This window comes from Mus caroli, chromosome 17 (assembly GCF_900094665.2).
Source record: "Mus caroli chromosome 17, CAROLI_EIJ_v1.1, whole genome shotgun sequence".
NCBI classification, from domain to species: Eukaryota; Metazoa; Chordata; class Mammalia; order Rodentia; family Muridae; genus Mus; species Mus caroli.
In genome coordinates, this window is record NC_034586.1 from 39798193 (window position 1) to 39826091 (window position 27899).

At 44.0% G+C, this 27899-nt stretch overlaps 1 protein-coding gene across 1 annotated transcript in view; it reads left to right on the plus strand.

The window, feature by feature from the left end:
* Positions 1-27899, plus strand: part of Tnfrsf21 (TNF receptor superfamily member 21) — a 72358-nt gene that overhangs the window by 35780 nt on the left and 8679 nt on the right. Inside the window, exon 4 of the mRNA XM_021186473.2 lies at positions 12708-12973. Within this exon, the coding sequence (XP_021042132.1) occupies positions 12708-12973 (266 nt within the window). The remainder of the gene's footprint in view (positions 1-12707; positions 12974-27899) is intronic.

Consider the following 27899-nt stretch of genomic DNA (forward strand, 5'->3'; position numbering starts at 1 on the left):
GAAAAAAAAATCATAGCTCACTTATGTCAAATGCTTACCCTGCGCTGTGAAATATATCTGCAGGTTTCCATTTTAAGTCTCAGGAAAACTTTATGGTGTAAATATTGTACCCTTTTTTGCCTATCAGGAACAGAGGCATAGGAAGATCCAGTATCCTGAGTTCATACCCAGTTGGTAGCAGGCCTGGAGAGGCGCTGAGGGACTCCAGCTGGTTCTAAGTAACACTGCTTCTTGCTTCTGTCCTTTATGGAGAAGGAGGGTTGTGATGTGGACAGACCATTGGCAGGAAGCCAGACCATTGCAACTATACTATTACAAAAATTTCCCCTACCTGCCTGCTTTTTTATGGCCCTGTGGGGGGGAAACAGGCAGTTATGGGGGAGCCGTATTAACAATACTTATGTTAAAAGACAGATGCTAAAGGGATAGCTTAGACAGTACAGTGTTTGCCTTGCAAGATTGAAGACCTGAGTTCGATTCCTAGAACCCATGTAAAAATAACACACACGTGTGTAGATATATACACATACACAAAGACACATTCAAGACTGGTAAAGATGGACTAGGGAACCCTTAGTCCCCAGGAAGCTGCATGGTGACAGAAGAGGGCCATGAGTCAACCTCACTGAGGATTAAACATCTGTGATACGCTCCTGAGCCTCCCAGTTTCTCATCTGTGTTGTGGGCATGGCTCCTCTCTCATGGGCTTCCTCTTATGGGCTGAATGAGATCATATGTAATACTAATAGATCTACTAGCTTGGCTCCCTGTTGCTGATGAAGATAACGCCATAGCTGCACCGAGGCGTTCATTCATGGAGGGCTGAGCTTGGGACAGAGACCCAGTGTTTTAAACCCAGTTAGAAATTCTTATGGGTAAAATTAAATGAGTCATGTGTGGCAAGAGAGATGACTACAAGGGAAAAAAATATTTACCCAAGGAACTTTGGCTATAAAATGCCACAGAGTCTAACTGTCCATTGTAAAAGGAGTTGGAAAAGAAGGTTGACTATCGCCTGACTAGTCAGGGTCTAATCCTTTAGAGGCTGGAGGCTAAGACCTTTCCTCTGGTTGTCTGTACTGGCAGTGAGGTAAACTCTTCCTAGGGCACTGGTACAGTCTAGGGATGTGGGAGAAGGGACCACTGGAGGCACAGGCAGACATGATACCTGGTCTCGTAGGAGGTGTAGAAGAGGCAGCTCTAACTTGGCTCTAGTGGGGTCAGAATGTTGCGAGACCTGTATCATGAACGTTCAAATAACTTTAATATCTCTTTCTTTCTTAAACTCCCATTCTTCACGATGCAAAAGTTGAATGGGGATCTGGAGGTGTTGGCTCATGCCTGTAATTATGCCTAGAAGGTGAGGCAGGAGAATCACTGTGAGTTTGAAGCCAGCTTTGGCTATATAGTAAATTCCATGCCAACCCCTGGCTATAGAGTGAGATCCCGTCTCAGAAAACAAAGAGCCCCAGCTTACAACCAAATCCCTCCCATATACAGTGAAATGAAAGAGTAAAGTTAAAGTAGACACTGGCTGGCTTGGTGGCCTGCCTCTTATCGGCATGGTGCTTATGACCCAATGCTATGCAACACTGGGCTTGTGGCAGCAGCAACTGTGTAAAGGGGGACTCAGTTTACTTAGTGTTCATATTTAAAAGGTTTAGACCCTGCTGCTGAACCGAGCTGTGGTTTCAGTGTAGAAATTTTGGAGAGAACATTTACCATTTCTTCCATTCTGTCTCCAACTAACTCACTGTCAAAGCAAATGAAACATAACGTCATCCCACCTTACCTGGCGCACAAGGATAAATGGTTTCTCTTGGCCTCAATCGATGGCTTCAAGGTTTCCGTTGGTCTCAAGTGTTATTTGTCAGGATTGGTCTGTGAGGTGAGGAGTGTGAAGGAAGCACCCTCTTCACATGCTTTCTTCCTCCTTCTAGGGGGAAGCAGTAGATCTACCCCAGTTGTGGACTTGGTTTACGAGGTAGTGCCGTTCTGGGTGTGGGACTGTCTGTGTTTCATGTGTACATGTTTCTCAGAGGTTTTGCAGTGCTGGTAGGTAGATGACAGATGTGTGTGCCCTGGGTATATCAGAAAAAATAGTGAGCCCAGGACTCAGGAGCACTTTAAGGAAACAGTCCATCACCCACGTCAGTAAACCTACTATGTGCAGTGCTCAGAAGTGAAGGGACAATCAAGGGTTAGGGATTGGCAACAGAATTAATGCTTCTTCATTCCAATTTTGTTTAGAGTGAGGTAATGGGATGTTCGTCATGAGGGATCCAAAGACGATGTCAGGATGCAGACTCGAAGATGTTGTCTACTAAAATAGATTTCCCTTTTCATTTTAGTGTGTGTGTGTGTGTGTGTGTGTGTGTGTGTGTTTCGTGCACATGTGGAGGTCCAAGGATAACTCCTGGAGATCCCTTTTGTCTCCCCACTGCCTGGGGTCTCGAGGGGTCAGACTAGGTTCTCAGGTTGGATGATAGACACCGTTACCCACAAAGCTCTCTCCCTGGCCCCTAAAAATAAGCTCTTTAAAGCTCCTGAACAGGGTTTATTAGCTACCTTTCTTGTTGCCGTGACTGAATCTCTGTCAGAAGCAACCTGAGGAAAGAGGTTTGATTTGGCTCGTAGTAGGAGCAACAGACTCATAGTAGGAACTATTTGGAAAAGTGAGACCTGTTTGTGGTGTCAGAGTTGACAGTGTCCTCCTGGTCCAGCTCATTTGCCTGTGTGGCTCAATGCTGTCTCAATACCAGTCAGCTTGAACACTCCTCACCTTCCCTTGCCGGGAAAACTCCATGACCCAGAATCCCAGACGGTCACCCTGTCAGTCAGTCCAGACTTCCTATGGGAAGTAGACTTGAAGTGTAAGCACCAGGAGGCCTGGCTGAAAGGCGAGTGGCTTATTCCGTTTTAGAGGTTAGAGGCTGCTGTGTACTGTCCCCCTCCAGCCCAGGATTGCCATCACGACAGGGTGGGAATGGTTGGTCTCCATCCCAGACCCCCACCGAACAGCCCACATTTGCTCTCAGGAATGTCATTCCCCTGCAGACAGTACCTTCCTGTTTGAAAACTCTAAGGTCCATTCGCCCTTACTCCATCACCCACCCGGTCTCCTCCAGGGCTTGTCCATGTTATGCAAGCACTCTACCTCTGAGCTATAATCTCAGTAACCTCAGCTTCTTCTATGCATTTTACCTGTTAGGCTATTAGATTTTATTGTATGTGTGTATGTGTGTGTGTGTGTTCTCGCATGCAGTTGGGCACCTGTATATAAATACATGAGCATTCCTGCAGAGTATATTTGTGTGCATGTGGAGACCAGAAGACTACATCAGATTTTATTCCTCAAGTATCGTCCACTTTGCCCCCACCCCTCCCAGTTTTTTGTTTACTTATTTTTTTTGTTGTTGGTTTTTGTTTTTTGTTTTGTTTGTTTGAGACAGGCTTTCTCTGTATAGCCCTGGTTGTCCTGGAACCCTCTCTGTAGACCAGGCTGGCCTTGAACTCAGAGATCTGCCAGCCTCTGCCTCACAAATGCTGAGACTAAAGGCATGCACCACCATGCTTGGCTTCCGTCTTGGTTTTTTGAGATAGGGTAACTTCCCATTGGTCTGGAGATGGGCAGCATGCTAGGCCAGCTGGTGCATGAGTTCCGGGGATGTGCATCTCTCCATTCACCCAGGACTGGGATCACAAGAGCACTGTTTGTTACCACGCCTGGATGTTTCCCCCCATGCATTCTAGGGATTAAGATCAGATCCTCATTGTTTACAATGTAAGAACTTTACGAGCCCATTGGAGGACTTTGAAGTACACAGAACTGCTGGAGGAGCAAGGCTCTTCCAGCTATAGCCTTGAACGTTCATAAACAAGTGCACAGTAGCCAAGTGACCAGAGAGGCATCTGAGGCAGCTGTGCTCTCTAGGCTGGCCAGTCAGGCATCCAGCCTTGAATTCTGCCTCTAGGTCTTAGGGGAAAGGAATTTACTATTATAAATATATTTTCAGGCCTTTGCCCAACTGTCTTCCAATATAAGTTCTTTGAGACAGTGAAAAACAAGTTAGCATTTTCCCTACAAAGGACCTGAATACAAGTAGAAGAAATAATATCCTTAATGTGTGTCCTTAAATCAGCCTGGTCAGACATGACATAAACAACTTTTACAAAGGAGAAAGGCTTTCTGAAATTGTGCTGAAGGGTCTTCATAAATCATTGGTTTGTTAATACTACAGCCAATGTATATGATTCAATGTGTTTGGTTGGTGGATTACATCAGAGTTGCAGTTGGTTAAAAGCAATACCCGATGATGTCATAGCAGGCTGCATTTGATCAAATCTGAGACACTACCAATTGTGAGACCTACCAGTATTGTTAGATACCTGTAAGGGAGAAAACAAACCCATGACCCATGGTGTACCTAAGCCATGGGAAGGCTTAGGTTTTGATATGCATTTGCACGGTCAGAGTGATGATAAAACAAGGTAGTATTTTAGCCACACTTTTGCTCTGTGCAGTCTAAGCACACAATCCTAGTGTGGTTCTCAGTCTTTATGTGCTTGGCCTGCAGCAGCATTTAGCACTCGTGTCCTGTTTCCTTGATACACCTTTTCCCTTCTATAGACTCCTATTCTCCTCCTGTATTGCTGACTGTTTCCTCTTGCTCTCCTTGGCTGGTTCCTCCTTCCTCTCTCGGACTTCTACATAGTGGATCCCTTTTTATACGTGCGCGCTCTCCCTACCTCAGAGATCCAAGGTGACTCTAGTTTGTGTCAAGTTGACAAAGGGTAACCAGTACACTCAGAGTATTGTGTCTGTTCTGGGGCTACAGCCAGCCTTTGTCTCTCCTGACTCACGACTTCTGCTGTTCATCCCTCTCTTTCAAGGAAGGCTTTCACATAGGTCCTTATTGGAAGCAATCATTTTAGATGTTTATGTCTCCAAAGACAAAAGAGCCTCAACCCTTCTTCCAATGGGGAAAAGTCAGAGTTCAGGTGTTAATAACGACAGAATTCAGAGCTCTAGCATGTTCTGGACAATAACACTTGTCATGATAACCATTTAGCGCGTCATGCCTCTATTCTTAGGTTTTCTTGTTGTGGACTGGGAATGTCTCACCACTCTTGGAAGAACCCAGTGAATGCTGCCATGACCTCTCCCATGTGTGGTAGGGATGGGACAGTAGCACTTTCTCCTCCACTTACCATATAGGTGATTTTGGATGTGACTTACCCCAGTAGTTGTGGGATTCGTACAGTATGAGCAGCAGAAATCCACTGCCTGCCCGTCACTCAGTGCTGAACACTGAATGGCTCATAGTCCATTCTCCCAGAGACCCTCGTCAATGCAGATCTGGGACAGGTAGAGGAAGGTGTGTTACAGTATTGCCAAGGTGTTGAGATAGGCATTTCCCACTTGATACCATGTAAGTCTTCTTACTTTTCCTACCCTAGGAGCGGAAGATATTAACATTATTAAGGTTGTTCTTTGCTAATGACAGACGTTAGAGTTTGAAACCTTATCTGATGACTTTCATTTTATCATTTTTCTATTAAGTTGACCCTTTGTTTTCAGGGCTTCCCCCTGACATCCAAAGCCACCTACATTCCTTGGCAGTTCCTGGAAGATGCAGCCTCTGGCTCATATGATTTGATACCCTCAACAGTTTCTTTAAAATTGTTGATCATTAGAGCCAGGCATAGTGGTTTATGCTTTTTAAGTCTAGCACCTGAGAAGCAGAGGCAGGGGGATAGCTGATGGTTTGAGCTATCTCAGTCTAGACAGTCTAGACAGGAAGCTCCAGGCCAGTCAGGGCAACAAGACTCTTTGAGGTGGAAGAATGTCAATCAATCTCCAGAATTCCAGCATCCAGCAACAGTGGAAAAAGCAATGCTGGGTTCAGTGTTTCTGTGCCAGCCCATTAGTGGATTGAGGGTCTTGATAATTTTCAATATAAGGACAAGGAGAGTGAACCTTCCATAAAGTTGAACGAAGCAGATCAGTCAACAGATAGAGTCTGTATCTGTGTTTTAGGATTCGGAACTTTACTTGGACAGAGGCCAAGAAATGATCTGTTTTCTCTGCTGTTGTTTCATATATAAACTAATGACTGAGTGGGATTGTTCACTGTCTTCACTAAAATACCTGTCAATAGGTGTATGCTGTGTGTGTGTGGCTAGTTATCAACTCTCTAAATAACTGTGGTCCGTGACTGTATCGACCTCACGATCTGTTTCTGTAGATCGAATTGTGTTAGAACCCTGTGACAAATTGTAGTTGTCCCGAGAGCCGTTTTCTTACTACGATAGTGTTTAGGAATCATGCAACAAAGACTGACGCGCTCTCAAAGTCGCAGACACTTTTGCTGGCACAGAGTTTGTTGAGTTTGGCATGGTTAGGGTTTAATTTTGAAGAAAAGAAATAGACTGTCTAGCCTCAGAGCAAACTGTCCTAATGTCAGTGTGGCAAGAACGAATAGTCCAGGAAGAAGCACCCACGCCATGGCCAGCCTGGAATGGGCTCACATCAACACCGGATGGCCCTGTTCAGTGATAAGCAGAGTTACAGGGGCTGATTACATGACTCTCTTGAGTCACACTCCCGATTAACCACAACAGAAGCCGAGTGGCCTTGTAGTGGTCCCAAATCTCTCTACATGAGATTACAAATAATATGAAAGGCTGTCAATACATGATTCTAAGGTCTACATGCATCTCTATGTCATAAGCACAGTGGTCTTTCCATATTGTTTGAGGTAGGGTTTCTATTGCCGTGATAAAGCTCCATGGCCAAAAGCAACTTGGCAAGGAAAGGGTTGTTGGGCTTGTGACTGTCAGGCCATGCTCTGTCAGTGAGAGAAATAAGGGAAGTTACCTCACAGAGGGCAGAAACGGGGAGGCAGGAACTGAAGCAGAGCCCCAGAGGAGTGTTGCTTATGGGCTTGCCTCTCTTGTTCAATCTGCTTTCTTATAGCACCCAGGACCACTTGCCCAGGGGTACTGGAGCCCACAGTGAGTTGGGCTTTTCCTACATCAATCATCAATCAAGAAAATGCCCCACGGGTTTGCCCACAGGTCAGTCTGATGGAGGCATCTTCTTAATCAAAGTCCCCTGTTTCCAAAAGACTCTAGTTTGTGTCAAAATGACATAAAACTAGCCAGCACAGATATTAATATTCAGATATATATTTGTGTTACACTGGTCTCTCACTATCCACAAATACATATATGTCAGCTGACTCAATATCCAAACCTGTATATGACAGATATCAGTCTTTTAACATGCATAGGAGACTGGTCTTAGAGTTATTAATATCATAATATGTCCTGAGGTCTTTTGGTGTCCATGGGAGACTGTTCTGAGGGCCCGTTTAAGTGTGCCAAAGTCTGGAGCTACTGAAGTCCTTTATGTAAGATGGCATAGTACTTGCATATAATCTATACACACACTCCTGGATATCTTAAATCCTCTCTGGATTACTAATAATGCATCACGTAATTTGAATACTTCATAAATAGTTTTTCTGCTGTATCATTCACAGTAGTCATCATCAAAGATGCCTGCACACATCCAGCACAAATACAGATAGATTTCAAGAAAACATGCTGGAGATGGGGGTGGTCGTACATGTACATCCTTCCTGGAGCTAGACACGACAATCATGAATTTAAGGTGACTTCAGTCCATTTTTTAAAGATTATTTTGGTTTTGAAATTATGTACGTGTGCTTGCCTATATGGAATCCACGTGCCAGTGCAGTTGACTGAGGAGGTGAGAGGAATGGAGCCCCTGGGGCTGTAGCTATAGGCCTTTGTGAGCTACCTGCTGTGGTGCTGAGAACCAGACCTCTGTTCTCTGCAAGGGCTGTGCGCTCTTAGAATGCCTGATCCATTTCTCCACCTCCTCAGAATCAGTCTCACAGGGAGTTGGAAGCCAGCTTGTGCCACATGAGGTCCTTTCTCAAGAAACAAAACAAAATAGCAAAGAAACCAAAAGAGTTGAGCAAGACCCTATCTATCTATCTATCTATCTATCTATCTATCTATCTATCTATCTATCTATCTATCTATCATCTCTCTCTCTTTATCTATCTGTCTGTCTGCCCTGTCTATCTATCTATCCATCCATCTAATTTCTTTTTGATCTAGAGTTGTTTAAACTCACAGATACAGAACTTACTTATATGAAGTGTGACTTATGTGTTTGATGTTTGTGTTGTGAATACATTTAGAAAGGAATAATAAATAAAAAGCAACGAGGAAAGAGAAATCTGAATAACTGTCTCTGAAGTCTTTCTGAGCACATTGCTCATTCTTCCCGACTTGGCTTATCACTCTAATTTTGTACCAATCTCTACAGTTGTATTGCTCTCCCTTATCCCTTTTCTCTGCCCGTATCTCTGTGTGTGATGTGCTGACAAGTTCACGGGGCAGGGTCTCTTGGGTGAACCCGTCGATTCAGCTAGTCTGGCTGCCATCTTGCTCCAGGGATCCCCTCTATTCACACTCTAAGGGCTGAAATTACAGGAGGCCCACCAAGCCCAGTCGTCCCCCAACAGAAAAACTGCTCAAAGTCTGACTGTTTTCGGTGTCCATGATATCGATCCACTTTTTGTTAATATATTCCTCTGCCTTCATGTTTCAGAAAGTGTGATGCTCACAAATTAGCCTGACAGAGTGGCGCTCCTCAGACAGCTACGAAATATTCTATAAGTCTCTCTCTTTCCCCTGGTGGTGATGGAGAGGGCGGGACCAGGGACTAGTTCTGACTGGTTTTCTCCCTGGGGTTTGGTGACAATACTTTGAAAGACTACTGTCTCCTGGGAGAGCCACTGTCTACTGTATCTTTAAATTATCAAATCCAGAATGGGAGCCGACAGTGGCCAAGGGCGCTGCTGGCACAGGCATTTGTGGAGCCGACTCTGCATTTTACAATGGAAACGTCTCATGGGGGAAGAAGGCACGGCGAAACCCAACTCTTGGAGGTTTTAAATTTAGTTTGAAGTTCATTTGAGTTCAAGAAAGGTGTCGTTGTCCCTGTACTTCTGTTTTTCTTCTCATTTCTTCCGATTTCCTTTCTCTTTATTTTTGTGACCAAAAAAAAAAAAAAAGGCTTTTAGAGTCTGTAATTACTCTGTAAAGTATTTGCATGCATTGAGCCTCAAGTTTCTATGCTCAGCATATACGAAGCACTTAAAATCACATAGCTATTTTTTTGTTTGTTTGTTTTTCGAGACAGGGTTTCTCTGTGTAACAGCCCTGGCTGTCCTGGAGCTCACTCTGTAGACCAAGCTGTTCTTGAACCCAGAGATCCACCTGCCTCTGCCTTCTGAGTGCTGGGATTAAAGGCGTGCGCCGCCACCGCCCGGCTCATGTAGCTAATTTTTAAGACGAATTACCTTCATAGGAAGTGTTGACTGCCAGGGATGACAGTGAACCTCTCCATTGTAAGTTGAGGAAATGCACGTGACAATTAGTGGTTTGTCCAAAGCCACACTGTCGTGGGCTTCATGGGGATGGAAACAATGGTCCTACTTAGAAGCTGAAGCACCCGTGTTTTCATGTAAGACACCATGGGTCTTAGCCAAATTGACCTAAATTAAGAATCAGGGACTAACAAGCCTTTCGGTGTTTGAAAGAACCTACCACATTAAACCACATTGACCACAAAGAGCTGGCTTGTTTCTTAAAGTTACCTGCAGAAATTTTAAATAGGCTTTGGGTTTGTTTTCTTCTCTCTCTCTCTCTCTCTCTCTCTCTCTCTCTCTCTCTCTCTCTCTCTCTCTCTCTCTCTCTCTCTCTCTCTCTCTCTCTCTCTCTCTCTCTCTCTNTNTCTCTCTCTCTCTCTCNCACACACACACACACACACAAACACACACACACACACACACACAGAGTAGCATTCTACTTTCGTGGACAAGAAAGGAGCCTCCTATTAGAATCCTATTAGAATCTTTGGTTTTAGAAAGAGTTTTTAGGGGTTGACCTGGCCTATTATGTATACATGATCTCCCAACACATCTAGCCCTACAGAACTGAGTGGCAAGGAAAGAATTTATGGTGAGTTCCAAGTCCACTGCTTTCAGAAAGATTTCTGTATCATTGTTCTTTGCCAGCATTTGCTAGCTCGTGTCACAAATATTTTCATCAAAAACTGAAAGTTTTTAAAAGTGTCTTTTATTATTATTATTATTCTCTTTTCTTCTTCCCTAAACCTCACTTGGAAACTTGACCTCATCTGAAAAGAAATAAGTAATAAAGAGCTCTTTTTAAGCAAGCCATCACTACCACTAACAGTTCTGGTGTAGAAAATCGCTCACACTCCTATTGACACAAAACACGGCATATAAATCCAAGCTCAAGCAGCTTATGATTGTAGAGAGAAGCAGCCGGAGACACCAGACACCCTTTGCCTGACAGAGGCTTCCGCCAGATGCTTATCTAAGGCTGTGGACCTGGGGCTTTGATTCTACTCTAGATGCATCGGATTTAGGGACTAACACACGTGTTCACAGAGATGACATGTCACTGATCGCTTGTTGACCATCGAATAACCTCCACTTTGACCACAGGTGTATTCTCTGCAGAGAAATGTGATGAAGTCTCTTTAGCATCCAGTTCATTCTGACCAGAAGTCTCCATCCCTCTGCCCACTGTGCTCGCCCGGGGCACCCTACCTTCTCGATAACCACACAGTGGCTAGCTGTCCTAGTTAACAGGTTAAGATAATCATTTCACTTAGCAGTGCTCTTGGGCTGCTGAAGTAACAAGGCCAGCTGTTCGAATATGTCAAAAGGAAGCCACGAAGTGCTCCCTTTAAGTGAAAAGGTAGACTTCTCAACTTAAAGCAAACTCCTATAACTGAGGATGTGTTCACACCCCCACACCCCAGCCCCTACCTTCTGTATATTGAGGTTGCAAGTACGATTGATTGTGCCCTGTTAAGTTAGATGTTCTTAAGGAGTGATTATCTTGGGCCGAAATAGTTGGGTATGTGGTCTGTTGACACAGTAAAAATGAACCCTCTCTTCAATTGTGAAGGAAAAAGGAATGCATGTTGGTTTTGTCTGTTCCTCATACTAGAAGGTATGGACTACAATGTACGATAGGTGCCAGTTAAGATGAGAGAGGCATCAGATTACAAGGTTAGGCACTCTCTATGTTTTTAAGCATCTATGGAGAGTCCTGGATTACATTCTATGGATGAGGGGGACTAGTGGATATTAAATCTTGGGGCAGGGTAAAGAATTCTTATAGAATTACCAGCATTGATTCTTTACTCAAAAGCATTTTCCTGTCATGGAAGGTAGCATGTAGTCACACATTTAATGGTGTTTGCTTCTATGGGATTTCTTATGTCTAACCTGGTAACTGGGCTTGTGTCCCAACCACACCTACTTTAGCGGTGGTAGCCTAACTTTTCTGATTTTTTTCCCCTCTTATTCTAAGTGTGCAGTTGGAATATTAATGCCTTTTGGAGATGTTCCGTGAGCTAAATGCCTTAACTTGAAACCTGGAAGATAATAACTGCTATTAGTATGATGCTGTCATTGGGGCCATTGTCTGCATCGTAACTGACAAGTCAACGCAGAGGGCTGAATAAGAGGGCAGAAAACTGCTCATTGAGTCATTTGAGAAGATAGATGGTCTTTTTTTCTTTTTCTTTCTGAGACAGGGTCTCACCATGTAACTTAGGCTGCCTTCAAACTGATCCCTCTGCCTTTACACACCTAGTTCAGGGATTACAGACTATCTGCTATGTCTCACTATGGTAGATGTTCATGTTTAAAAAGTTATTTTACGTTTAATTCCCTGTCTCTGTGTGTCTGTCTGTCACTGTGTGTATGGGGGGAGGGGGGATGTGTACATGCGTGCAGTGCCCTCAAAGGACAGAAAAAAAAAAGTAAGATTCTTGGAACTAGAGTTACAGGTGGTTTCGAGCCCCTGCACATGGGTGCATGAACTCCAGTCCTCAGTAAGAGAAATCTGAACTCTTAACAGCTGAACCAGTTCTGTAGCCCTCCTAGTTACATGTTCTTAAACAACAACACCATTGGACTGGAACAGTTGGATGTGTGGTCAATTGACATAGAAGACACTGGTCTTAGAATCTGCATACTACTTAGCCAAGACTGTGTCAAGTACACTCAAGTCTTCATTTGTGGTTTCTGGTTTTCCAAATTTCAACGAAGTCATCACTTTGTGTGTGTGTGTGTGTGTGTAGTTCTAATTTATTTTATTGCAATTGTAATTAGTAGTAACAAAGATTGATTTGTTTGCTTTGATTGGTTTGCTTTCAAAAGCAGTTCTTGGGGGACAATTTGTCTCACCACAAAGATCAACCGATCTTTTCCTGTGTATTCAGGAAGCTAACCTATTGTCAAAAGACTCGTTTTATTTGTTTGTTTATTCTCTCTCTCTCTCTCTCTCTCTCTCTCTCTCTCTCTCTCTCTCTCTCTCTCTCTGTGTTGCTGGGAATCTAACCCAGCACCTCATGCACGTTAGGCCAGTGTTCTGTCAGTGATTCACATCTTTCCTCCATAAAATAGAGTTTATAATGCTGTCACGCTATCTCCATGATGGGCTGTGTATATGCCAATTACTTATGGAAGATGACTCATTTATCTGACCCAGCATAACAGAAAGGCTTCCTTATAGAACATGCTTGCATAGACGTTTACTGTCTTTTATCTCTGGCACAGGTATTGACATCTTGAAGCTTGTAGCAGCCCAGGTGGGAAGCCAGTGGAAGGACATCTATCAGTTTCTTTGCAACGCCAGCGAGAGGGAGGTGGCGGCCTTCTCCAATGGATACACTGCAGACCATGAACGGGCCTACGCGGCTCTGCAGCACTGGACCATCCGTGGCCCTGAGGCCAGCCTTGCCCAGCTTATTAGCGCCTTGCGCCAGCACCGACGCAATGATGTTGTGGAGAAGATTCGTGGGCTGATGGAAGACACTACGCAGGTAATGTGAGCCCTCCACGGTTGTGTTTGTCCTAGAACTTCACACTTCAGCAGGGATGCTTGCAAGGAAAAACAGCTGATATCTGGTGTTTGGGTAAGCATGGGCATGTGTGGGTACGAGAGGGCACATGTGTGTGTGTGTGTTTCTGTGTACATGCGCCTACACTAAAAGTACAGCTCTAGTCTTTAGGGAAGAGGTCTTCAGTGGCTGTGTTTTACAGCCATTGTGGGACTTCGGATGTTGTGTGATGCTTGGAACCCCATTGCACACCTGTTAAACAGAACCCTTAAGGGAGGGCATTGTGAACCATCTGTTTTCTAAGCTTCCTAGGTGATTCCAGGATGTGGGGTTGAGAATCCCTGCCTTTGGGAGTATGTAACAGCAAGTGGTATGAGGACTGACCCACCTTGTTTATTCAACCACCTTCATCAGATGGGGAACCGAGGACATTCCAGGGGTTTACATTATTGGTGTCTGTGAGCACTATTTTTGGAGCCAAATAACCCTGGATCTGAATCCAGGCTCTAATACATGTTAGAGAAGTGATCAAAGATAGGTTACATCCAGTTTTTCTGACACTGATCATATTTGCAAACCTTCTTTGTAGGCTCTCTTAGTTAGGGTTTTACTGCTATGGACAGACACCATAACGAATGCAAGTCTTATAAAAGACAACATTTAGCTGGGGCTGGCTTACAGGTTCAGAGTTCAATCCATTATTACCAAGGCAGGAGCATGGCAGCATCCAGGCAGGCATGGTGCAGGCAGAGCTGAGAGTTCTATATCTTCATCTGAAGGCTGCTCGCAGAATATTCATTTCCAGGCAGCTGAGATGAGGGTCTTAAAACCCATGCCCACAGTGATATACCTACTCCAACAAGGCCACACCTCCAAATAGTGCTACTCCCTGGACCAAGCATATACAAACCATCACACAAGCATTAATAACAACAGTATGAACATGCAGTCTCAGGCGCCTGAGTTACTGATCTTACTCTAGCATGGCGATTCCCATCATGTAACTCATTCCACTCAGCCGTTCTTTATTGGACAGCTCCCCCCCACCCCACCCCCCAAAAAAACCCATGAATTAAGTAGAAAATTTGTTTTTGGATCATGTGTCAAATTGACTTTGATTAAAGTTTTTCGATGTGTTCTGCCAGTGAGACTTGATAAAACCCACTTGAGGTTAAAGGCCCTTCTGCACGTGTTATGTGTTCTGAGGTCCATATCCACTATTTGTAAAAGCTGGGTGGAGAGTAGTTCACTACTTCAGCTCAATTCATGACCATTCTGCACCAAATTCTGTATAGCAAGGGACTCAGGGTTATGTTTCCTTTATCTGTAATATCTCTTCATTAGTGGTGTGATCATAGGTCAAATGAGTTGTATTTTAGTGGTGATGTTAGGGTGAAACTGTGTAGGTGTTGGCTGACTTTGAAAGTGGCCTTCAAAATTCTTAGTCTTTTTTTTTCTTTTAAATCTCTTTGAAATGCGAAACGTTGGGGAAAATTACTAATAAGTCAGTTATAAACATTAAATCGCACATACTGATGTGTTGTAATTTTTAAAGAAAGAGTTCTTAATGTGTGTCTTAGGATTTTACTGCAGTGAACAGACATCATAACCAAGGCAACGCTTATAAAGATAACATTTAATTGGGGCTGGCTTACAGGTTCAGTCCATTATCATCAAGTCAGGAACATGGCAGCATCCAGGTAGGCATGATGTAGGAGGAGCTGAGAGTTCTACATCTTCATCTGAAGGCTTCTGGCAGAATACTGACTTCTAGGCTGCTAGGACAAGGGTATTAAAGTCCACACCCACAGTGACACACCTACTCCAATATGGCTACACTTCCTACTAGTGCCATTCCCTGGGCCAAGCATATACAAACCATCACAATGTGTATGTGTATTTTGTCTGCATGTATGTGTGTGCACCATGTACATGCCTGTTGCCGTCGGAGGCGAGATGACAGTGTAGGGTCCCCTGGAACTAGAGTTACAAATGGTTGTGAGCCTCTGTGTGGGTGCTGAGAGTCAAACCCAGGTCCTTTTCGAGAGCAGTCAGTGTTTTTAACCACTAAGCCACCTCTGTGGCTCTGTGCTGTGAATTTCTAAGAGTTAATTTCTGAGGACCACTATACCCAGCTACAGCTAGGCTTTTAAATAGTTGGGTTTGGAAAAACAAGAGGAATACTTATCCTCTATCTAAATAAGATACTTGCAGTTAAAATAGAGGGAGCACAGAGAAAGTTTATTATGCTTTCATGGTTGTTGGCTTTAGTGGGAAGGACTAGACTGAAGATAGATTCAGCAGTTTGGGGATGAACTGCCTGCTCTCCTTGACAACACTGAGGAGGAAGATAGTGCAAATTAGGCTACATTAGAACTTGGTTATTCCGAATTTGTGATGGTTCCAAAAGGATAAGAGGTTACTGTGGCCAGGCATGGTGGTGCATGCCTTTGATCCATCCCAACACTGAGGCAGGTGAATCTCTGTGAGTTTTGGGCCAGTCAGGTCTACAGAATGAAGTCCAGGACAGCCAGAGCTACATAGTGAGACCCTCTTTCAAAAACAAAACAAAACACAAAAACCCCAAACTAACTACAATAAAATAAGAGATGACTAGTATGCAATGGAACAATTAATAACCTAAGAGGCATAAGAAATTTATAAAGCACAAAGTACCTCTTCCAGTATGCTAAAATCTTATGCACACTTCCTTTTCTCATTTCTTCAGAACAAAAAAATGAAAAGAAATAAGAAAATCCATCCACCTTTTCCTTCCTTCCCCCTCCCCTTTCCTCCTCTTTCTCCTTCCTTCCTTCCTTCCTTCCTTCCTTCCTTCCTTCCTTCCTTCCTTCCTTCCTTCCTTCCTTCCTTCCTCTCTCTCTCTCTCTNTCTCTCTCTCTCTCTCTCTCTCTCTCTCTCTCTCTCTCTCTCTCTCTCTCTCTCTTTTCTTCCTGTATTTTGAGAGATAATACTCTGCAAGCATCCTGTAGCTCCCAGCTTGTTTTTTCTGTAGCCTGGGTATTATGATGCATGCTGAGAGGGCAATACTAAACTCCTTATCACATGTTTTAGTAATGTGCATCATTGTATAGCAACATCCTGGGTCCCATTCTTACTCTAATTCTAGAAGCCAACAAGCCTGATTCCTGGCTGCCAGTTCATAACAACTGCACAGTATGGAACAATCCACCATCCATAGCTTCTCTCTGAGGTTTGTTGAGTCAAGCTGGAGACTCAGAAAGCAGGGGGCATAATTAAGACTCACTGTTCACATTTTCGGGTGGAATTGCTTTTCCTGTGTTTTGTGGCACTCCTGAGGACTTGGGACTTTGCCCCAGGAGTTAATGGACTCTTAATGTGTAAAAATGACTCATTTTTAATGGCTAATGTTTCTTCCCTCTCGTGAGGCTGAGAACACCTACATTATCCTGCTATTCAAAAGGGTTGGCATTAGTGTGGCTTTTAGTTACTGTTCGCCAGACCAGCTGGTCCTGTATTAACCATGGTGTTCATTGTTAAGGCCTCCTGAGGCTGGGTCTTTCTTCATCCGAGGGGCTTTCTTCTTCTAAGGTCAATGTCTAAAGCTGAACACAGATCCTTCAGAATCGTGAAGGATTCTTCCAGGCATGTGCATTTGGGAGAAGTAGCTACACAGTGGGGTGATAGTTGGAGGTGAATGGGATTGTGACAGATCTATCCAAATTCTTTTAAAAAGTATGTGTGTGTGTGTGTGTGTGTGTGTGTGTGTGTGTGTGTGTGTGTGTATGTATGTCCTCACCCAAGAAACCAAAATTACAGAAAGTCGTAAGATGCCCAATGTCGGTGCTGTCAACTGAACTCCAGTCCTTTAAAAGGTCAGCAAGTGCACCTTCCCCCTAGTACCTCTCCCACAAACAAAGCTACTTAACAAACAAACAAAAGGGTAACACACACACAGACACACAGACACACACAGACACACACACACATATTTTTAATGAATACCACGAGGACTACAGCATCCATAACTTAAGCTACAAAGTATGTTATAAATGTGTCCTTTTCACCCAGTGTCAGAAAACGTTAGTTCTATCTCTCCCCCTCTCCTGTTTTGCTTTCATTGTCAAGATTTTAGGGGGCTGGGGATGTAGCTCAGTGGGTAGAGTGGCCGCATAGCATTCAGGAAGCCCTGGGTTCCATCTTCAGCCCTGCATACACCAGACAAAGTGGTACATGCTTTGTAATCACAGAACTCCAGAGATGGAGGTAGGAGGATGAGGAGTTCGAGATCATCCTCAGTTATAGGAAGAGTTTGTGAGACCAGCCTGGGATATTCTATCTAACTACCTGGGCCATTCCCCTTTGTTTAAACCACACTGTTCAGGTTTGGGTCACACAGTACCCAATAAATAAGCAATAATAACTAATAAACACAAACTATTATTTTACTCTAGTTTTGAGGGATAGCTAGGAATTAGAAGGTTGGCTTCCCGGTTACTTTCTTTTGGTATCTTTAATGCTTGCGTTTCTGTTCCTCCTCCCAGAACAGCAAGTAGATGGAGAGGATTTTTATCTTGGAATCTCCATTTTGTAAGCATTTATGAGCACAGTATGATACCAAGCACTCTGGGCCCTGCAGATGTGTAAGGCACAGGGAACGAAGTCAAGGGGAGCTTGCAGTTGAGTTATGAAAGCAACCCCACACAGATCTGTGTGATCCAAGCGATTGAGTCCAGGAGGTTGGAGGACTAATGTACTGGTTGTTCTTGAAAGCAGCCATTAAGACTCCAGTAGGAAAAGGAGAGTGGAGATTGACAAGCTGCCAAATTCCTCAGGGTATACTCAGTTTGAGGACCCTGGGTAAACCACCGTGCTTCTCTGCCTCAGTTTCCTCGCAACTGAACATGATGCCTGTGGTTGGTCGCTTCGGAGATGGATGTGGCATAGCCACCAGAAAGCAATTCATTTATGTTTATTTCTCTTTTGGACGTAATGACTCCCTGACTTATTCCTAACCAACTCCAACTCACACACACACATAATGGACCTTTTAAATCCTGAAGGCTGGGGTCACATAGTTTTGGATGGGGAGGTCCACCAGGTTTCCAAGCCTCTGGAAGTGGATGGTCTGTCAAGGCAGAGAGTTGCCTGGGTTCAGTGCCCAAGAACTAGAAAATGGAGCTAACTGTAAATATTTACTCCTTCCTGCCTGAGCGAGTGCTGGCTGGAATGTTCTCCTTTGCAAGAAAACAAAGGTGTGTTTGAAGATAATGGTTTCTCCCAGCTCCTGGCTCTCAAGAGAAGTGAAGCTGGCTAGCTGGATTTCTAGGTTTTCTTTTTAACTTACTTTTTTCTCCTTTTCCCTACTTTGACTTTTAACTCTTTGTGAACGCAGCGAGGCTTAGTGAGTGCAATATTTGTTTTCTGTTCTTTTTATGTACAACCCCTTTCCCTTTGGTGGGGTAAGAAGATGGCCTTGAATGCCCATGCAAATTGGACAGGCTTCTAGAAAGCCAGCATTCATTCTATTTGCACCGCACCTAGTAAATGGTTATTGGAACTGACCAAGGCATTACTGTGTCCTGCTCTGGGATACACAAAACAAGGTGTGAGAGCTATGGCTAGTGGCAAGGTTCTGGAACAATCTGACAACCTCATTTAAGTCCAACACCTTTTATTTTATTCTGATTTAAAAAAAAATCAGGTCTCACCATGTTACTCTGGCTGTCCTAGAATTTAGAAGGTAGAAGCAGGCAGATTTCTACGTTTGAGGCCAGCCTGGTCTACATACCAATTCCAGGACAGTCAGGGCTATAGAGAGAGTCTATTTTAAAACAAGTTTCTGGGGTATTTGTTTTGTTTTGTTTATTTTTATTTTTTTTTAATACTAAGGGGTTGGAGAGATATCTTAGCAATTAATAGCCCTGCTGCTTTTGTAGAGAATCCAGGTTCAGTTCACAGCACCCCATGTAGGCTTACTCTATCTAACTCATGTTTTCAAGGTGTCTGATGCCCTCTTTTGGCATCTTTGTGCACAAGGCATACATACATACATACATACATACATACATACATATATACATGAAGGTAAATGTTCATAGCCATGAAATAAAGTGAAGTGGGTATAATAGAAAGTTAAGTGCAATCGAACATCCCCGTGATCCTTAGGGGATTAATGCAGGAGGGCTGCAAATTTGAGGGTAACGTGGGCTAACACAGCAAGATTCTGTAGAAAGAAGAAAGAAAGGAAGGGGGAACAGAGAAGACATGAAGAGGGAGAGGAAGAGGGAGGAAAGAGAGAGAGAAGCAGTTGAATTTTCATTGACTTCAGATGCTTGCCGTGAGTGGTGTGGGTGCAGGGCAGCTGAGCATGGCTGCCTTACGCTCACACTCTCGGCCCAGTGAGATAAGGTAGGTGAGGCTCCACAGCCATGGAACAGCTTTGGAACACAGCTGATTTCGTTGTTCTTTACTTGAATGCTTACTTGCCTTTAGGGGATTTTCAGCCTTTGTAGAACCAATTCGGAGACCCACTCCTCTCAGGCTGGGAGTGGTTGGCCACACTTCTGTTGTCTCTCTTCCCCTTTCCTCCTTCCACGCCTCCCCTCAGTCTCATACAGTGGCCTTTGTGTTCCGTACTGAGGTCGTCGATGCTCTGGCTGCAGAGTAGCACAGTTCCTGGCTTTATTTTTTTATTTTTATTTTTTGCCGCCAAGCTTCAGGATACAGCAGCTGTCCGTATCTATGGGTCTGACTGGGACTAGCAGTTTTCAGAACTGTTGTGAAAGCGAGTTGGGATAAATACCAGCTGTACATTTCAGTTGGCTTTTTGGTGATTCAAGTGAGGTTTGTTTTTAGGTCCTTGTTCTTGTTAATTTTCTAGAAAACAGACCCTCGGGCCTAAGGGATCTGAGACCTTTAGGCAAATACTCGTGGACCTGGCCCCTGCTCTTTGCTGTGTCACTTACTACAGCATAGAGGGTCATTTAAGGACATGTTACTTGATCTCCGCATGACTGTGGGCCCTGGGGAACTTTCAGGGTAGTAGGAGGACAGTTGCTGAGGGATTGATGACATCTTCAGGCTCAGGTGTGTTTCGTGTTGCTGGTTATGTGGCACAAAGGAGACATATGTGTGAATAGGCTGAAGATGTTTGGTGGCATTTCAGGCTGATTCACTGATTACTGTATCCCTAAGTCTCAGCTGAAGATGGTAGTACTCCTGTACTACTAGCACAAGATGCTGAAACAAGAGGATGGCCAAGAGTTTGAGGCCAGCCTGGGCTACAAAGTTCAGCCAGGGTACACAGTAAGAATCTGTCAAACAAACAAACAAAACAAGAACCAAAGATGCTCTGTAAAGATTCTTAGTTATTTGCAGTGGCCTTGTGATGTAGTAGCTGCTTGCCGGGTACTGGGTGAAGAAGAAGAAAAGTGGTCCCTGCCTCTCAAAGCATCCCTCTCCAGGATGAAGGATTGATTGATAATTACAATTCACAGACATGAGCAGATGTTCCCTTGGAAATGTGTGTGAGCGCTTACAGCATCAGGGGGTTTTCTTCATCTAGACATGCCCAGGATACTTAAAGCTGTTGCATGCTTGTGTGTTTTAAAGGACAAGATCATGGTTTCGCTCAGAACGGCTCTTCGGTTTTCTTCTCTGTTTACAGTAGGCAGCCACACCTGCCTGTTTGCAGTAGGACCTCTCAACCCTGCACCTTTGCAAACATGGAGTGTTTTCTTACATCCTGTTCTACTTGGCTCAGTAGTAAAGTTTACACTTTACAGAAACTTTGGACTGGTCTGTAGTAAGAAAGACACAGGGGTGAGGTTCTAATGTGCCCTCCACATCAAATGCAGGGCTTTAGACGTCCAATAACAGATCATGGGAGTGAGAAATTTGGGCTTTCCCCTGGTCAGAGTTGAATTTTGTTTTCTCCACTCCATGTGTGAATTCGGGCAAGCCCCATTCTGTCCCCACATCTCAGTTTCTTCCAGACAGCTTTGTAATGCTCTTCTGAACTAAAAGGGTGTATGGACTCAGTCCTGCACTTCATGTGGATCTTAGTGACAAGGATCTTAGTGGCATGGCTCTTTGTGGCTCCTCTGTTTTCTTTTAGGCCAGTGGTTCTCCACCAGAGGGTCACACCCCCTTTGGGGGCTTTGAATGACCCCTTCACAAGGGTCGCATAAGACCATCTGCTAATCAGATATTTATATTATGATTCCTAACAGTAGCAAAATTATAGTTATGAAGTAGTAACAAATATAATTTTATGGGTGTGGGTCACCACAATATAAGGAATTATATTATTACTTTATTACATGGTATATTAAATATTAATATATTATTATAATAGCAATAATATAAAATGTTATATGAAATATAAATGTTATTAATTATAATACTGATATAATGTAATACATTAAATATTAAATATAGAGATTAAATTTACAATATAATTAAAGGGTCACAGCATTAGGCAGGTTGAAAACCACTGTTTTAGTGTAGTGAACTAACAACTGTGAAGCAAGGGCGAGTAGACCAAGTGTCTGCGGAGAATCCATCGACCGCATTTAGAACTTTTTTTTTTTTTTTAAGACAGGGTTTCTTTGTGTAGCCCTGGCTGTCCTGGAATTAGCTCTGCAAACAAAGCTAGCCTCAAACTCACAGAGATTCACCAGCCTCCCAACTGCTGAGATGAAAGGCATGCACTACTACATGGCTCAGAAATGGACTTGATACACTATATGCCTCACACACTGGTGAGACACACCACACACACACACACACACACACACACACACACACACACACACAAGCGCGCACACACACACTTTATAACTGCTATGGTTATTTTATTGTTGTCACTGTTGAAAAGGGCAATATAGTTTTACACAGGCACTTTATTTAGTAAACATTAATCCCATGTTCCTTATGTGTTGAGCCCTATAACTGGCATGGCCTAGAAAGTAGCAAAGGACAAACCAGGGGGTTCAGGTATGTGGAACAAATCTTTAAAAATATATTCTGTGAAACTGCTATGAAGAGATTGAAATGGACATTTCCTTTTTCTTAACTCCCCTAGACACACTGACTCAATATTCCACATGGGCTAAGCCTACTATTGATGGCATTTTTCATCTTTTTTTCTCCAAAAGCAAGAAAATCAGAATCCATACTATGGATGGGGGGGGGGGGGGGGGGGGGGATGCTTGTTTTCTCCATCAATTACCAGAACTGGAAAACACATTTTATTCTATTGTTTCGAAGCCCAAACACACATGGGGATAATCTGACAGTTTCCGCTTGGTCAGGTTTCTCCGTCCTGTGTTTCTAGACTGTACTCTGGTCTGTCATGACCTCATGTCACGAACCGGTCACTACTAGCTCATGAGGAAATCACGACCTGTCTTCAGGTATTATGCAGCTGTTTTAATTTCAACCTTTTCCTTGAACGACAGACCAACATTGCTTTTGATTTTCCTATTAAAACTTGTCACCAGGGAAACAGCCACTTAGCTCCAGTCGGCATCATGAAGGGTGGACTCGCCTATCATTAACGTAAATCATTGCCAAAAACATGGGGCGGGGGGGGGGGGGGGGATGTGTGATTTTGTGTATCTATAATTCCACTTTTGGCAGGGTACTTCTGAAAATGGCAAAGACTATGGGAGATGCATACAAGTCTTTCTAAAGTCTAATCCTGGGTCACTTGACATAAACTTCAGTGAGATCGGCCAGACACCCCACCCCCACCCCCACCATGAGAGGCTATATGTAGTCTTTTGAAATGTGTACAGTGTGTGATGTTCTAACCTAAGCAGATAAACACAGCTAGGGGAGACTGTCTACAGCACAGGAGTAATTTCCTCAAAGAAAATAAATTTGTACAAAGTAAGAAAAAGAGTCAGTTGGTATTGGACAGGAAAATGAGGACTTGTAACATAGGCAGATCTTTAGCCTCAGACTGTCAGACAGGAAAGGGCACAGCCTCGTGCCTTCTTCTGCTTTCAGAAATGTTTTCCTTCTACCCCCTTACATATCTCCAGAGAGATGCAAATTGTATACCCTGCATACTCACTGCCTATGGTATTTGCTATCCCAAGAGTAGAAGCCACAGGGATGCCAGAGAAGGTAAGTGTCTCCACGCCTATCAGAGGACTTTTCCCCTTGAGAATGAGTGGCGTGGGTGGAGACTGTTTGTCCCTGCCTAGTGGTACTGTGTACACACAGACGTGAGGAACAGTGCACCGGAAATTGCTCACACACTGGATAACCTCTATGGGAACAGAACCTGAGGGGCTGAAACCTTGAAGTCTGAGAGGGGGACCATCAGGACCAGGTGTGTTGAGGTTATAACAGCACCAATTGGTTGAATTTATTCAGCAATACTAATTTAATCAAATCTGTCAGGCTCACAAAACCTAATTGAGGGCCTCTGAGGTGCCTCAGTGGGTAAAGACACCTGATGTCAAACCTGTGTTCTATCCCTACACGGAGGAAGAAGAGATCCAACTTCACCTAACTGACCTCTGACCTCCACACAAAACACACACACACACACACACACACACACACACACACACACTAGGTATGATATGTTTTAAACAATAAAACATAAGGAGAAATCTTTAAAAATTTTTTTACTTGAGCCAAACATGGTAGTAAAACCTTTAATCCCAGCACTCAGGAAGCAGAGGCAGGCAGAGCTCTGTGAATTCAGGACCAGCCTGGTATATATACATAGTGTGGTTTAGCACAGCAAGGGTTGTGTTAGAGAGGTGCTGCTGTCTCCAGAAACAAAGCAAAGCAAAGCAAAGCAAAACAAAAACTTACTAACAAAGACTAACTTGAGTCTTTTTACATCAAGGCATTATTTATTGTGAAATTGCTTTCCATTCTTCGGGTCCTCGGGCAAGATTTTTTAAAAGTTTATGCAACGTGTTTTCGTGGTTAAAACTGTTTAGGCTGCTCTAAGGGGAATCCCGGTTGGTTTCTAAGCGGCATGATCTCCCAGGATCCTGACTGTGCTGAGCTTGGCTACAGTCTTCTAAGATGTGAGTGGGTTCCCATTCGCAACCAAGAAAGCCCGCTTACTCTCTTCCTCACTTCCTTTATTTTTGAGAAAGCTCACCCCATGAGTCAGCTCCCGGCTGCAACGGCAGCACTACTGCTGTCAGCAGCCTGGACAGCTTGCAGACACCCGCCCCAGCAGCTGGGCGGGGCACTCCCGCCCGCCCTCCGGAGCCAGCTGGTTCTTACCAGCTTTGGCTGCTTTTGAAGCACGTCTTGTGGCTTCCCGCAGCTTTTCCATCTGCGCACGGGAGGGTGGTGGTTGTGGGGAGGGGGGAGTTCTTTTGCTTGGGACCAAGATTGACGGTTCACACTTGGGCATAGCTAATCTTTGGGCTCCCTTTTTTTTGAAACTAATTCTCAGGAATGAATGGTCAGAACTCATGGATGCCGCAGAGAGGCAACATCACAGTAACTACCTTGATTTGGAATTAGGGGTTTTAAGATGCGATCTATCATGGCTAATTAATCTGTGGTTAACTTACGCAGAGTCTTCAGAAAGACTTCAGTTGTAGTAAAATCCTATCTGGTTGTCTGGGCCTCAACTAATCAGGGTGGGAGGAAGTGACTCTTCAGCTAATTTCCCAGTGGCTTCAGGCATGGGCTAGCCAGGTTAGCATTGAGTTTCTCTCTGTGATGGAGAAGTTCACGCCGGGCTTTGCCTTGGCTCCCAGATTCTCTGTTCACTCATCTATGTTTCTTCTGCGGCTTGGCCAGGGAGTTCCCAGGGAGGTCCGTCTTGGCTTCTGTTCCTACTCCTACTTCCATCCCATGACCTTCAGTGACCCTAGGGAGAGTTAGACAGTAGAGGGCCTGTGCTGTCTGCCTGCTAATTGGTGATTTAGACTGGAAGTGTTGTGAGCACAGTTCCTTCCTTATGCAATAAATATACCTCTTTGCATGTCACCTGAGGTCTGGGCCAGGTTGGTGGAGAGGAAAGAAGAAAAGAAGCGGCTTGTTAAGAATTATTTTTATTTCAACATACTTGCCTTATCTCTATATATGTGGCTATTTCCAATACAATAATGCATGTCTGTGACTCCAAATATGAAATAACTGACCAGTATTTCCTGAAAGGTTTGGGAATCAACATCATGACATTTCCATCTATGTACTTATTGTTTGGAAAAAACAAATCCTGGGGGGCTTGGGGGTAGAAGTAGGGGTGATAGCTGTGAAGGTGGCTCATGCTCTCCTCTAACCCCAGCACTCAGCAGGCAAAGGCAAAGGATCTCTGAGTTCGAGGACAGCCTGGTCTACAGAGAGAGTTCCAGGACAGCCAGGGCTACACACAGAAACCCTGTTTCGAAAAACAAAAGTGTTCGGTAAATTTGATTTATTTTAGGTAGGACTCCTTGTTCTGAGTTGGGTACAACATGAATTCACACTTCAGAAGGATAATTTCAAAGTTAGTGTCAGGGCTGGAGAGATGGTGCTGTGGTGCAGGGAGCTTATTGCTTTACCAGACAACCTGAGTCTGAGTCCCGTTACCAACATCCGGCAGCTTACAACTGCCTGTAACTTCAGCTTCAAGGGATCTGATTCTCCTCTGAACACACACACACACACACACACACACACACACACACACCCCGCAAATAAGTAATATAAATATTTTTTAAAATTATTGTCTCCTCTCATTTAAGATTTAAAGGAACCCTACCCTCCTTTTAATGAAGGCAATGTGGTTTTTTGTTGTTGTTGTTATTTCTTTTGGTTTTGGGTATTTTTTTGAGATTAAGATATTTCATCATCATATTTACCTCCTCCTTTTCCTTCCTCCAAACTTTCCCATATACCCTTTCTTTCCCTCTTTCAAATACATCATCTTTTTTATTATATTGGTATATTGTTAAGGAATCATTGTATCAGGCATTCTTCAGTCTGTGAACTTGGGAATGAAATAGATTCAGATAAAAATGTTATGATCTGACTTCTCTGAAGTCCTGAGAGCACATAGACTTAAATTCCTTTTTAAAATTAAAAAAATTGAAAATGCATGTTTTGTCTGCACCTGAGTATGTGTACTGCAAGCACGCCTGGTTCCTGTGGAGGTCAGAAAAAAGTATGGAATCACCAGAAACTGGAGTAACAGAGGGTTGGATGCCACTGTGTGAGTGCTGGGACTTGAACTCAGGTCCTCTGCAAGAGCAGCAAGGGCTCTTCACCCACTGAGCCATCTTTCCAGCCCCAGATTTCACTTCTTTATTACTTTATCATTTGAATTTTTGCTCTCTAACATAAGGACCAGCAGATTCGATAGAGTCAGGTATTACAAAATACTGACCTGGCAAGAAAGATAAGGCTCAAGCTGAAATTCCTCCACGGACCTGCAGATGGTCTGAAATGTAATTTCATATTCATTATTTGTATTGGGAAGATGAGGGAAACAAGCTTGAGATAACATCACACCCCCCACCCACTTGTCATTTATACTCCCTTGTAGCTGGAGTTTCCTTGAGATAAACCTTTAGTGCGAATTCTATTTGCTTGTTCCTCCTTAACTGATCTATCACTGGTCTGCTGGATTCTGCACTACTTTCAAATAGAAAACAAATTTTTGGTCTCAGCGGAAGTGTGTGGTATTTACAGACTCCCTCACCCACCCTGCCATCCTAGGGCATCTGCGTAGCTGGAGCGTAAAGTTCTGAGTTCCGTGCCCTGGCAGCCCCTGCTGAGCAACCCTTCCACTGCCCAGAGGCCAGGGCAGCTTCATGTGCTTGTGTACTGTTGGTGACGAGTTTATGGGGCTCAGCCTCTCTAAGCGCTGTGGGTTCTCATTCCTCAGCAATGGGCTGCAGACAGCTTGGATGGAACCATCTTGGCATTCTGTGACTGCCAGGTTTTCCTCTTTCTTCTCCATCTCCTACTCTTTTCAAAGATGTGGTCTTTTAGTTCCACACCTTCTTAAGCTTGTCCTTGAAGTACTGACCCTCCTGCCTCCACCTGGTGGTATGTGCCACCATGCCTAGTTTAATGTGGTGCTGAGTATGGAACTCAGGGGCTTGGTGCATGCTAGACAAGTATATTACCAACTGAGCTGCATCCCGAGCCCTGGGGATGGGGTCTAGGTGGGAAGCTGTACAACTCATGGACTAGCAATTAGTTTCATCTGGGATTAGCAAAGGGCATTCTTGAAACCGTTAGTAAAATGACACTTTTTTTTTTTTCATGAGCAAGCCGAGAACTTCCCTTCCTTCATGGTATTAAATGAGATATAGAAGGGCCCTTAAGTGGAAAGGGTGGCTTTTGTGTATGAGCCTCCTTAGAGGTCATGAGGAGTCTGTGGCTATGTCCTAGGGAAGAGAGCATGGTGAGATCCATATGGGGAATGCCAGGGGCTAAGGGGTTAAGTTGAACCATTTTAAGAGGCTGGCAAGGAGCATCCAGGCTGCATAATTAATACTCCATTTCAGCGGATCACTGGTGAATCAAAGCCGTTAATTCGTTTGGTGAATACAGATTGTGCAACCCCAGGGAGATCGTCATTGGGTGGTAACTGGCAATAACTCTGATAAACCTTAGATGAATGAACTAATTGGGGGGTAACTTGGCAAAGAGGGATGAAAAGATTTGTGTATGTGTGTGTGTGTGTGTGTGTGTGTAGCGGGGAGGTAGTTAAAAGAATGCAATGGTATACACTAGCAAGATTTTGCTGATAGGACCCTGATATAGCTGTCTCTAACAAGACTACGCCGGGGCCTAGCAAACACATAAGTGGTTGCTCACAGTCAGTTATTGGATGGATCACAGGGCCCCCAATGGAGGAGCTAGAGAAAATACCCAAGGAGCTAAAGGGAACTGCAACCCTATAGGTGGAACAACATTATGAACTAACCAGTACTCCGGAGCT